General features: G+C 62.6%; 3 protein-coding genes across 3 annotated transcripts; 2 read left to right on the forward strand and 1 right to left on the reverse strand.

Annotated features, from left to right (window-relative positions):
* Positions 1–7: 7 nt before the first annotated feature.
* SAR1A (secretion associated Ras related GTPase 1A) lies at positions 8–3942 on the forward strand. The gene is made up of 7 exons (XM_072339844.1): positions 8–137; positions 224–298; positions 609–728; positions 1104–1169; positions 2140–2243; positions 2544–2675; positions 3085–3942. The coding sequence occupies exons 2-7, from the start codon at positions 241–243 to the stop codon at positions 3199–3201; spliced, it is 597 nt and encodes a 198-aa protein (XP_072195945.1). The 5' UTR covers positions 8–137; positions 224–240; the 3' UTR covers positions 3202–3942.
* A 118-nt stretch (positions 3943–4060) lies between these two features.
* Positions 4061–7420, forward strand: TYSND1 (trypsin like peroxisomal matrix peptidase 1). The gene is made up of 4 exons (XM_072339834.1): positions 4061–5463; positions 6512–6642; positions 6791–6970; positions 7047–7420. Exons 1-4 carry the CDS (start codon positions 4505–4507, stop codon positions 7250–7252), a joined length of 1476 nt encoding a protein of 491 aa, XP_072195935.1. The 5' UTR covers positions 4061–4504; the 3' UTR covers positions 7253–7420.
* Positions 7421–7524: 104 nt separating this feature from the next.
* Positions 7525–11245, reverse strand: SPOCK2 (SPARC (osteonectin), cwcv and kazal like domains proteoglycan 2). Its single transcript, XM_072339835.1, has 10 exons — positions 10855–11245; positions 10202–10247; positions 9957–10071; positions 9782–9869; positions 9624–9717; positions 9256–9366; positions 8971–9177; positions 8380–8442; positions 8118–8258; positions 7525–8040 (listed from the first exon to the last, which is right to left on the reverse strand). Exons 1-10 carry the CDS (start codon positions 11176–11178, stop codon positions 7895–7897), a joined length of 1335 nt encoding a protein of 444 aa, XP_072195936.1. The 5' UTR covers positions 11179–11245; the 3' UTR covers positions 7525–7894.
* Positions 11246–11462: the final 217 nt, after the last annotated feature.

The following is an 11462-nucleotide window of genomic DNA, read 5'->3' on the forward strand; positions in this document are numbered from 1 at the left end:
GCGGCGCGCCGTGACGTCACGCCGCAGGGCCGACGTGGGAGCCAGCGCGGCGGACCGGAAGCGGGCGTGGCGCAGGAGCGACGCACTTCCGGCGGGGAGCTGGCGGCGGAACGGGAGCGGGGTCGCCGCGGCCGGAGGTGGGAAGCGGGCCGGGATCGGGGGGGGGGGGGCTGGGGGCGGGCGGGGACACATCACTCACCCCGGCTGCCGCTGTGCCCCGCAGGCGCTCGATCGTCAGCGATGTCTTTCATCTTCGAGTGGATCTACAACGGCTTCAGCAGCGTGCTGCAGTTCCTGGGTGAGGCCCCGCACGGTTCCCCGCGTTCCTCCCACTGCTCGCGGCCGCCCGTCCCGTCGCTCTGGACGCGGCCGGGTTGGCGTTCAGGCCCCGCTGGCTCCCCGTGCCGCCAGCAGCCTGATGCCTTCAGCCCGGCCTCACCTCGAGCCCCTCTGGGGCGACAGATCATCCCGGCACCGAGCTCAGAGCTGCGGGCGCCGCCTTAGCAAGATCGGTGGCTTCTCTTTCTCCTCGGGGCCGTGTGATGGTGCAGGTGGCAGCCGGCTTTGGGGAGGGACCCACGGAGGTGTTTCTGTCTGCTTCCCTGCAGGGCTCTACAAGAAGTCTGGAAAACTTGTCTTCCTGGGCCTGGATAATGCAGGCAAAACAACACTACTGCACATGCTCAAGGACGACCGGCTGGGCCAGCACGTCCCCACGCTGCACCCCAGTACGTTTGCCCTGAGACTGGTGTGAATTGATGTTTTCCTTTCAAATATAGCGGCCAAGAAGCGGTGCGGGTTAGTGAATAGTGGAGAGGGCTCCTGGTGAAATGACAGAACATCCCAGCTTGGAAGGGACCCATAAGGATCATTGAATCCAACTCCTGGATGTGTGATAAGAGATAAAAAACACAGATTAATAAGAACACCCCTAAATAAGAGGCGAGGAAGTTATTTTCTCCCATTTGTGAAATCATAAAAGAATTTCGGTGGCTGAGTTTGTCAGGGAACAAATATGTTACACGAGGGCCTTGTGATGCTGGTGCACATCCCCAAGAACCACTAGCTGTAGTAATTTCTTTTCCTGTGTTCTTGCTTTCCAGCCTCAGAGGAGCTGACAATTGCTGGAATGACCTTCACCACTTTTGATCTAGGTGGCCACGAGCAAGGTATGTGCCAGCTTACTGAGGAGAGCCTGCTCATTTCAGTTGTGTTCCTCAGCCGCCTCTGGAAAGTTTAGCAAGATCTCCCAAAAAGAGATGCTGGAGAGTGATGGGAATTGGCCATACCTAACTGCCTGTAGCTTAGTAGTGGTTGTGAGTGTAACAATTAGAAAGATCAACACAATGGAAAGGTAACACGAGAGACAGAGGGACTGACACAATAGAAAGCTGCTATAAGGGAAGGAAGAAGGACTACTCACCTGTCTGTGGAGATCTAGGGTCACAGGGGAAAATTCCTCAAGGAGGGATCTCCAGAAAGAGATCCTTCCCCAGCAGCAGCCAGCCTTTAAAAGAGGGCTGAGAGAGCTGCAGCCAGGCTCCACCCCTTATATCCTCACAGCTGGATTGCCTTCACCTGTGCTCCCAGGGCTGACCGGGTCCTTTCCCCAGGTGCTCAATCAGTGGTTCAGGCCGTGACTCAACAGTTACCACACATGGAGCTATTAGTGGAAATGGCCTGGCTCTAGGAAACTGGTTGTTTCAGTGGCTGAATGCTTGTGCTTTACTCTGGCAGCTTGGAAAAACAAAAACAGCTGCCAGCTCACGCTCTGCTGCCTGAAATAGTTCTAGCTGTGGAAGGCTCGTACGTCACAGCCTTATTCTTCTGAATAATCTCTGAAGTTTTGTCTTTAAATTTCCTTTCTAGAAGTCCAAAGAAAAGTTTTTCTGTGTGTTTTTCTGAATACCCACAAGCAGGCTGACAGGGCTGTTGTTGCAACAGGAACAGCACTCGTCAGTATTGCGTAGACACACTCGCTGTGCACACGCGTTGGCTGCCTGCTGACAAGCGTCTGTTGCACAGCAGTTACCTGATCACTTGTGAAAGTGGAGAGTGTGAGCAGCACGGCTGGCTGGCCCAGCCTGCACCAGAAGCCCCTGCTGTTCTCACAGGAGGTGTTGGTCTCTTGCCTTCCAGCCCGCCGGGTGTGGAAGAACTACCTGCCCGCCATCAATGGGATCGTCTTCCTGGTGGACTGTGCAGATCACTCCCGGCTTATGGAATCCAAAGTTGAGCTTAATGTAAACTTCTTTTTGTTTTTTTCTCCTTTCCCTGACACCTTTGACTGGCCACATTATAAATAATGCTCTTTTCTGGTGGGATGGGACTTGAGGCAGCCTAGATGCAGGGTGACTGCAGGTTCCTGAGCACACTTTAAGGAAAGGTCCTGCAAAGACCCTTCTGGGAAGACCCCTCCCATGGGAGCGCTGTAGCACCAAGGATTAAGCCTTGTGGGTCACAGAGCTTACCAAAAAGAAGCTTTCCTCAGATGACAGATGCTTGTGCTGCCTCTGTGTAACTTCAGGATGTCTTGCACGCAGGCGCTAATGACAGACGAAACAATATCCAATGTGCCAATCCTTATCTTGGGCAACAAAATCGACAGACCCGAGGCCATCAGTGAGGAGAAACTGCGGGAGATCTTCGGGCTTTACGGACAGACCACGGGGAAGGTAGGGAGGCACGCGGTCTGGGTACTGCAAGGAGTACGTGTTCCTTGCAGAGGGAGGTGCCCTGTGGAATCCAAGTGGTTTGTTCCTGTGGATTTGCCCTTTAATAACAGCAATGCCCTCGGGTGAGTTTTGAAACACCCAGAGTTGTGCAAAGCACAGTACTCCTAGTTAGGAAATCAGGTGTTGTGCTGGAGTTTGACAATGGTTAACACATTGCTAGACTCCTCTGGTTTCATTACTCCAAATGTTGTCCAGCTTACTGCCTCACCACGTTGTCACTGTTTAGAATCGGTATGCTTAGAGTTGATCAGAAGTAACAGTAGCAAAGCACTCTGGGTCCTTGCTCAGCCGCTGGCTTCGGGAATCACCCTGTGCTGGCTGGGCTCCTGATTTGTCTCTGGGCTTTCAGGGAAACGTGCCACTGAAGGACCTGAACGCGCGCCCCATGGAGGTGTTCATGTGCAGCGTGCTGAAGAGGCAAGGCTACGGCGAGGGCTTCCGCTGGCTGTCGCAGTACATTGACTGATGCAGAGCGCGATCCCGGACTGATCCTGCTCGCAGCTCCCTATGGACTGTCCTGCCGGGACACAGAAGGCTTCCCAACCCCAGCACGGCGCGACCGTGGGACCTGGTCAGCGCCCATCCTTGCACAGTGGTGACACAACTCCTTTCTATGCCCTGGGGATGCGGCGCGGCTCCGTCCCTGGGGGCCGCGGTTCCAGCAGCGACACGGCCAGCGGGATCAGGACTGGCACCGCTCCGTGCCGCTGGAAGGAGCGCGTCTCACCACTGTGGCCAGATGACTTCAAGAACAACGAGAAAGCAATTCTATTTTTTAAAGGAAGTATTAATGTAAACAGCGTCCCTTCTAACTTTAGTTTTAACGTTCATCTTGTTTAGTCCAGAGTCTCTTTAGGGGTTTTATAAAAACATATTTAGACTTTTTTTTTGCAAAATTACCAAACTAAGCATCACGATATGGAAGTCCTCGACGAGCAGCAGCCGGTTCCAGCACTCCGACACACGGCGAGGGGCTGGGACAGCACGCGGGGCACAGGGCTGCAGCACTGCCCGCCCTCGGAGCGCCGCGGTGGGACCACGGGGCAGCTGGCAGTGGCTGCAGCATGGAAGCGTTGGACGTTGGCATATCATAAGGTTGTTAGCGTAGGCCGCGGCGGTTTCTTTTCTACTCGGTGGGTTTTGTGTGGAAGTTTCCTTGCTGTCTAGCTCAAGTTGCATTCAATAAAGACATGTCTTTCTGCTCTCAGGGTGGCGGTGCCCAGCAGGTGCTTTGCCCGCTGGCTGTATGGAGGTGCACGATGCTGCGGGCTGCCAGCACCTCCTGCCTCTTAACAACCGTCACCGCTTTCTGCGCTTCCAGGAACTGCAGATCATGAGGGACGGAGATTTTAACTTCCGCGCTCGATCCTGCAGGTGGAGGCGCCGATTTTCCAGCAGAAAAAGCAGCGTGGGCGCTTCCTGCCGCCGTGCGTGGCACAACCCCGTGCAGGGCCCACCTACCCTTGTGCAACGCCCCGCCCGGCCTCTCGCCACGTCGGCACGCTCAGCCCCGCTCTCACCAATGCGGCCGGGCCGCGGGGCTGCCGGTGGCCAATGGGCGAGTAAGGCGGTGCGGGGCGGGGCGGCCATGGCGGCGGTGGGGCGGCGAGTTGCCGTGCATTGCTTGGGCTCCGGTTGCTCTGCGTTGCGTTGAGTTGCAGCGTGCTGCTCTGCGTCGCGTCGTTCTGCGTCGAGCTGCTCTGCGCCGCGTCGCTCTGCATTGCGTTGCTGAGTGCTGCGTTGCTCCGCGTCGTGCCGCTGCCCTGCAGATGGCTGAGGACGGCGCCGCTGTGCCGCGGGAGCTGCCCGGCTGCGTGATCAGCGTGTCGGACCCCTCGGAGCCGGACGTGGAGCCGAGCAGCTGCAGCGGGGCCATCCTGTGCCGCGGCCCGGGCCTGGTGCTGTGCCCCGCTGCCGTCTTCGTGCCCTTCCTGCAGCCCGACGTCACCGCCTGGCCCCACGGCGACGCCCTGCCACCCTCGGCGTTGCGGTCCGGCCTGCACGTCTCGGTGCTGCAGGCTGCCCCGCCGCCCGACGCTGTGCAGCAGCACGTCGCCTACCCGCTGGTCCTGCTGCGCTGCCACGCCTTCGCCCGCGCGCTGCCTGGCACGCTCAGCACGGCCGAGGAGAGCACCGAGGCGCTGCCTTGGTTCTGCTGGCTGCGGGTGCCCGGCCTGGACACACCTGGCGGTACCTGGACGCCCTGGGCCCCGGCAGGCACGCTGCACAAGGGTGCGGCGCTGCTGGCCTGCGGGACGCCCTTCGGTGCGCTCTGCCCTGAGCTGTTCCTCAACGCGCTGAGCACCGGCGTGCTGAGCAACGCCACCGGGCCGCGCCGTGCCCTGCTGCTCACCGACGCGCGCTGCCTGCCCGGCACGCAGGGTGGGCCCGTCCTCACCCTCGCATCCTCCCCCCCGCGCCTGGTGGCCGTCATTGCTGCCACTGCCGGCTGCCAGGGCGGACAGGGGTTGGGGCTGGCGCTGCTCTGCTCCCTGGATGTCCTCCTGCAGAGCGCCCGCAGCGCGCTGCCCGAGCTCAGCAGCCTGCCGCCACCACTGCCACTGCCCGAGGCCCACGGCAGCCCAACGCTGAGCTGCACCGCGCTGGTGGAGAGTGGGAGTAGCTGGGGGTCGGGCACGCTGGTGGCCCCGCGGCTGCTGCTCACCTGCCGGCACGTGCTGCAAATGGGCGCCCCACTGCGCGTCATGCTGCGGCACGGCACCACGCGGTGAGTGTGGCCCTGTGGGATGATGGGGGCCTGGAGGTGGGCAGTGTGCAATAGGTGTGCATCACTGCATGGGCTGTGCAATGGGCATACAACCCAAAACAGTGGTGAAACCCAACATGGGTCTTGCAATTGGTGTGTAACTTAGCATTAGTCATGCAACCCAACATCAGTCATGCAAACCAATATGGACCGTGCAATGGGTGTGCAACCCAACATGGGTCATACAACAGATGTGCAGCCCGACATGGTTGGGCATCCCAATCTGAGTCATGCAATGGGTGTGTAACCCAACATAGGCCACGCAGTAAGTATGCAGCCCAACATAGGACATGCTATGGGTATGCAACCCAATGTGATTGTGCAACCCTGTGTGGGTCATGCAATGGGTGTGCAACACAACATGGTTGTGCAACACAACACAGGCTGTGCAATGGGTGTGTGTATAGGTGGCTAATACAAAGATGTTAGCAAAGATGATGGTAAATATACAAAAGATATACAAAGGTTATATGCAAAGGAAAACTCACCAGTGTTGATACCTTAGCTGAAGAAGCTGGGGCAGTCTTCACTGAGGAGCAATCTCCAAGAGATGCTGCCTCAGTGGGGTCAGCCCTTAAATGAGGTTTCAGAGGAGGTGGAGTCGAGTTCCACCCGTTCTGGGAGCACAGCTACATCACTCTCACCTGTGCTCCAGCAGCTGACCCAACACTTGCCTCAGCTGGTTAATCAGAGGTTCAGGCTGTGATTATCAATCTCCCATACAGTGTGCAACCCAGCATGGGCCGTGCAATCTGAAATAGGTCACGCAATCAGGATGCAACCTAGAATAGGTCATGCAATAAATGTGCAAGAGCTGGGGCACTGCAGCAAACAGAGCTGCTTCCCTTTGGCCACATCCAGGTTTGGAAGCACTGTAAGATGCAGTGCATGGTGCAACTTGCACTTTTGCAAACCAGACTGTGCAGCATCCCCAGGGCCACGTGCATTGCTTGGCTCACCACTAACCCTGCTCTTTGCTATTTATTTTTTCTCCATTATGCACCCTCAGTGACACCATCCTGCAGGCCCGCCTGGTGTTCGCCACAGCTGAGACGTCCCCCTTCGACGTGGCAGTGCTGGAGCTGCAGGACAGCACGCCCAGCTTCCAGCCCCCTGACCTGGCCACCACTTTCCAACCCGGTGAGTACCAGCTTTGCACTGGGGGATGGGACACAATGGGATGCCACGGGGGAGTGGGGACAATGACGACCTATGGGGACAGTGGGGTCTTGTGTAGGGATGCCATGGGAGTGTGATGAAGTGCCCTAATGCCAGTGATGTGGCACAGGAGAGCCGGTGCTGGCGCTGGGCTTCGGGGCGCTGGGCCGTGCGTTTGGCCCCTCAGTGACGGGGGGGGTGCTGTCGGCCGTGGTGGGAACCCCCCCGGTGATGCTGCAGAGCACCTGCGCCGTGCACGCCGGTTCCAGTGGCGGCCCCCTGCTCTCTGCCCGTGATGGATGCCTGCTAGGTGAGCCCTCGTCCCCACTGCATCCCCATTGTGTCCCCATTGCATTACAGCTTTTGGTGACATCTCCCCCCTCCAGGCATCGTGGCCAGCAACGCGCGAGACAACACCGCGGGGACCACCTACCCACACCTCAACTTCTGCATCCCCATCTCCCTGCTGCGCACACCCCTCGCTCGCTATGGCCGCAGTGGGAACCCTGCCGCCTTCGCCCCGCTCAATGCTGCCAGCGAGGGGGCACGGGCGGCGTGGCGGCTGCAGCAGCGGCCCCCCAGCAAACTGTGACCCCCCTCCCTCAAATCTGGAGTGCTTCCATAAAGGTCCTCACTCGAGCCCTGGAGTCCCTGGTGGTGACCGAGATCAGCGGGACGTGGTGGCTGCCCAAGCAGGGCGCGTTTGGGGACAGAGCCCTAGGGAAGGGGGCGGAGGGGCCAGGAATGGGCATGGAGCGTTTGACACAGCACGGGCGTTTATTTCACAACACCGCAGCAGCAAGCACAGCACGGACAGGGGGTCAGGGCTATGGGGGGACAGGTGGGGTGGGGGGGAGGGGGGTGGTGGTGGTGGGTTGGGTGGTTTTTTTTTTTTTTGCTTTTTTCCCATTTTTTTCTCAATTTTCATTTATTAGTGCACTTTCTGACCACGCAGCAGCAGCACGCTACGTTCTACTTCCCTCTTTCCCCCCCCAACAAGAAAAATAAAATTAATTAAAAATAAAAACAAAAAAAGCACAAACGGGGGGGTGGGGGGCACGAGCTCAGCCCCGTGCTGCTCGCCCCCTGCCCGCCGTGGGGCCCGCCCGGGCGAGCGCCCCACAGCCCCATCCCGCTTGGGGCCGGGGGCTGCCCCTGCGCTCTGTGCCGGGGGGGGGAGGGGGAGGGGGCAATGGGGCGATAGGGGCTGCCCTAGCCGTGTTCCCCCCCTCCTCTACCAGATGTAGCCGCCATCATCTCCTTCACCCGCCTCAGCCTCCTCCTCCTCGGCCTCCTCGGCTGCCTCCTCGGGCTCCTTCTCCTCCTCATCCTCCCAGCCCACGCCGCTGCCGAAGTCTCCTGAAAACCCCGTTGCGTCCTCTGTGGGCACAGGGATTGCTCAGTGATGGGGCCCCCAACCACTTGGTGGTGTCACCCCATGGTTCCCCTGAGCTCACCGCAGTCAGGATGACCATGGGAGCGGGTGCCGCTCAGCTCGGTGCCGTGCTGCGGGTCCACGCACCAACACTGCGCGCCGCCCGGCTCACACTGCGCCCGCCGGTAGTAGCCGTCTTCATCACAGCTGGGCACGAAGGTGCCTGCAGAAAACCAGGCCCCCAACACACCCCACAACACGTGCAGTGCCCGGACCCCCCTGGCAAGGAGCGTCCCAGCCCTGCCACATCAGAGGGGCCAGGACTCCCCGGGACTCCGACTCACCCGGCTGCGCCTTGGCTGCCTCCTGCATCTGCAGCCGCTCCAGCTCCCGCAGGCACGGCGGCTCTGCGGCACCCACAGACGCTCAGGGGGCAGCCCCACGGTGTGAGGTACGTCCCCACAATCCCATGGCATGCATCCTCCCTGTACTGCATCCACCCCCCCATGGTGTGCATCCCCTGGCCCTGCATCACCCTAGCCCCATGGTGTGCATACTCCACACGCTGCACACATCCCCCATGGCGTGCATCCCTTGACCCTGCAACGTGCATCCCTCCACGGTGCGCATGCATTTCCCTGACGCTGTGCAATGCATCCGATGATCCCATGGCACGCATTCCCCCAACCCCACAGCGTGCATCCTCCCAGCACTGCACGCACCCTATGCTGTGCACCCAGTGCTATGCAGTACATCCCCCCGCACCATCCTCTCTACATTGCATGCATCCCCGCTGGTGTGCATCCCCCAAGCCTGCAGCACGCATCTCCCCTATGTTCTGCATTTCCCACACCCCGTTATCCACATCCCTACCCTCTGTCACACCCCAGAATCCCATGGCGCTTCCCCCCCCTCCACTCCCCGGCCCCACGCACTTTCCCTCCAGAAGCAGAGGCACCACTCGGCTGCAGTGACGCGCCCATCACGGGAGGTGTCGCAGGAGTTGAAGAAGGCGCGGATGCACGCCTCGTACTTGTCCAGGTTGATGGCAGCCAGCTCGGGCTGCTCCAGGACGCGGTCCCCACTGGTGTCCAAGCGCCCGAACATCCACCCCACCGCCTCCTTGCAGCCGGCCGCCAGCGCTGTGAGGAACAATGCCACCGTGAGACCCGGCCCCAAGGGGACGTGGGGACAAAGGGGATGTGGGGTTGGGGTCGCACCGGTGCCGGGGGTCCCTCCGGAGGTGTTGTGCTTGGCGTTCTCACGCAGCAGCTGGAACCAGTCCCGCAGCCGCTCCCCCAGGTCGGCCAGGTCCTGCCCAGTGCATGGCTCTGCAGGGGGGGGTCACGGTGTGGCGGCGGACACCCCCATGCTGCACCGATACAACCACCCCATTGCACACATGTACCCCCACGGCACCCGAGGGCATCCCCAGATTGCACAGAAACGCCTGCATGGGCGCACCGCTACACTGCATGCACGCGGCACCCATCGCAAGGGGACACCCCCATATCTTGCACAGGTATATCCTAAAACTGCACGAGCGCACCCTCCGATGGCCCTCCTGCACTTGTGCCCCCCCACTCACCCTGCGTGCTGCCGGGGGTGGGGCAGGGGCAGTGCCCGTCGCAGCGCGCCGTCAGCTGCTTGCCGGCCAGGCACGCCTGCTGCTCCAACTTGCACTGGGGGCACAGCGTGGCGTCACGGGGGGCCGCGGCGCCACAACCCCCCCATCCCCGCGCTTACCGCAGAGCTGTACGTGTGTCCGTCGGAGCCGCAGACGGGCGCGGGGCGGGCGGCGTGGCACGGCCTGCAGCCCCCGTGCTGCTTGATCCTGGAGGGGAGAGCCACGCTGAGCCCCGGCTCCAAACGCGTACCTCCCCCGCCTCTCTTCCCCTTCCCCCTCCCCCGCAGCCCCTACCTGTGCTCCAGCTTCTTGCGGCTGACGCAGACGGCGCGCTGCGGGCCCTGCGGCACGCACACCTTGTGCCGGCTGCACTTCACCTTCTGGCACGGGTCCTTCGTGCTGTCCTCCCCTGGGGAGCGCCGCAGGGGAGTCTCAGATTAGGAGTCCCCAGGGCACGCAGCCGCGCACGGCAGCCGCCGCCGGGGGCCGGGACGGGGCCGCGCTCCCCCCTCCAGCCGGCACCGACCCCCCCTCGGTACCTTCATCCGGGGGCTGCCCGTCCTCCCAGCTCCGGATGTAGTCGTCCTGCGGGCACAGCGCAGGGTGGTGCAGTGCACGCAGATGCCGCACGCGGGGTGCGCTGCGCACAGGCGGGCACCGCGCGCTCACGGACCCTGCACGTGCACGGGTACCGCGCACCGCCGGGCGCTGCACACACGGGCGTCGCGCACACACAGGTGCAGCGCACGCTCACGCACTGCACGCGGCCGGGCATCGCGCGCTGCACACACGCACACGCGGAGGCACCGCACATACACCTGCTCGCCGCACGCGCCCGCGAGCACCGCGCTGTGCACAAGCAAAGCACCCCCGCGGCACACGGACGTGCACCACGCACACGCACACGCGCGGACACACGCGTCGCACTGCCCCGCGCGCCGCACACGGACACCCGCGCGTGGCGCAGAGCGCTGCCCGGCACGGCACAGCACAGCACAGCACAGCACAGCACGGCACAGCACAGCACGGCACGGCACAGCACAGCCCCGCACAGCACAGCACAGCACAGCACGGCACAGCACAGCACAGCACAGCACAGCACAGCACAGCACAGCACGGCACAGCCCCGCACAGCACGGCACGGCACAGCCCCGCACACCGCGCTCGGTCGGCGGCGCACGGCTCCGCTCACCTCCACCTCCTGCGGCGCGGCGCGGGGCGGCGGCGGAACAAAGCGGAGAGGCGGTGAGGACGGGCGGAGGGCAGCACCCCGCGCCCGCCCCCACCCGCGCCCCGCACTCACGTCTCGGAAGCGGTTCCAGTGCCGGATGCGGCCGCCGTACTGCGCGATGGAGGACAGCCACTGCTCGTCCTCCAGGAAATTGCCGCCGGGCGCGGGGCCGGTGGCCGCGGCGGCGCCGGGCAGCAGCGCGGGCAGCAGGGCCGGCAGCAGAGCCGGCAGCAGCGCGGGCAGCAGGGCCGGCAGCAGGGCGCGGTGCCCGCCGCAGCCCCGCATCCTGCCGCAGCGCCGGCGGGGGCCGAGCCGAGCCGAGCGCACCGCACCGCGCAGCACCGCTCCGCTCCGCACCGCGGGGAGGCGCCGGCGGCGAGTGCGGCCGGGGGGCGGGGCCGGGGGCTCAGCATCGGGGGCGGAGTCCCGCTTCCGGCCCAGCCCCGCCCCTGCCGCAGCCCCGCCGCCCCTCGGTCCGGCCCCAGCCCCGCGGCCCCGCCGTGCCCCGCACCGCGCGCCGGGTGTGCGGGAAAGCCACGCTTTGGTTTGCGGGAGCGACAGGGACGCGT

The sequence above is a fragment of the Excalfactoria chinensis genome, chromosome 6 (genome assembly GCF_039878825.1).
Source record: "Excalfactoria chinensis isolate bCotChi1 chromosome 6, bCotChi1.hap2, whole genome shotgun sequence".
NCBI classification, from domain to species: domain Eukaryota; kingdom Metazoa; phylum Chordata; class Aves; order Galliformes; family Phasianidae; genus Excalfactoria; species Excalfactoria chinensis.

Coding starts and splice junctions, on each gene's coding strand:
- SAR1A (XM_072339844.1), top strand. CDS start 241: ATGTCTTTCATCTTCGAGTGGATCTACAACGGCTTCAGCAGCGTGCTG. Junction 299..608: donor CAGCGTGCTGCAGTTCCTGG/GTGAGGCCCCGC, acceptor GCTTCCCTGCAG/GGCTCTACAAGAAGTCTGGA. Junction 2,244..2,543: donor AATCCAAAGTTGAGCTTAAT/GTAAACTTCTTT, acceptor TCTTGCACGCAG/GCGCTAATGACAGACGAAAC.
- TYSND1 (XM_072339834.1), top strand. CDS start 4,505: ATGGCTGAGGACGGCGCCGCTGTGCCGCGGGAGCTGCCCGGCTGCGTG. Junction 5,464..6,511: donor CTGCGGCACGGCACCACGCG/GTGAGTGTGGCC, acceptor ATGCACCCTCAG/TGACACCATCCTGCAGGCCC. Junction 6,643..6,790: donor GGCCACCACTTTCCAACCCG/GTGAGTACCAGC, acceptor GATGTGGCACAG/GAGAGCCGGTGCTGGCGCTG.
- SPOCK2 (XM_072339835.1), bottom strand. CDS start 11,178: ATGCGGGGCTGCGGCGGGCACCGCGCCCTGCTGCCGGCCCTGCTGCCC. Junction 9,718..9,781: donor GACACACGTACAGCTCTGCG/GTAAGCGCGGGG, acceptor CTGTGCCCCCAG/TGCAAGTTGGAGCAGCAGGC. Junction 9,367..9,623: donor CACCCCCGGCAGCACGCAGG/GTGAGTGGGGGG, acceptor CCCCCCCTGCAG/AGCCATGCACTGGGCAGGAC.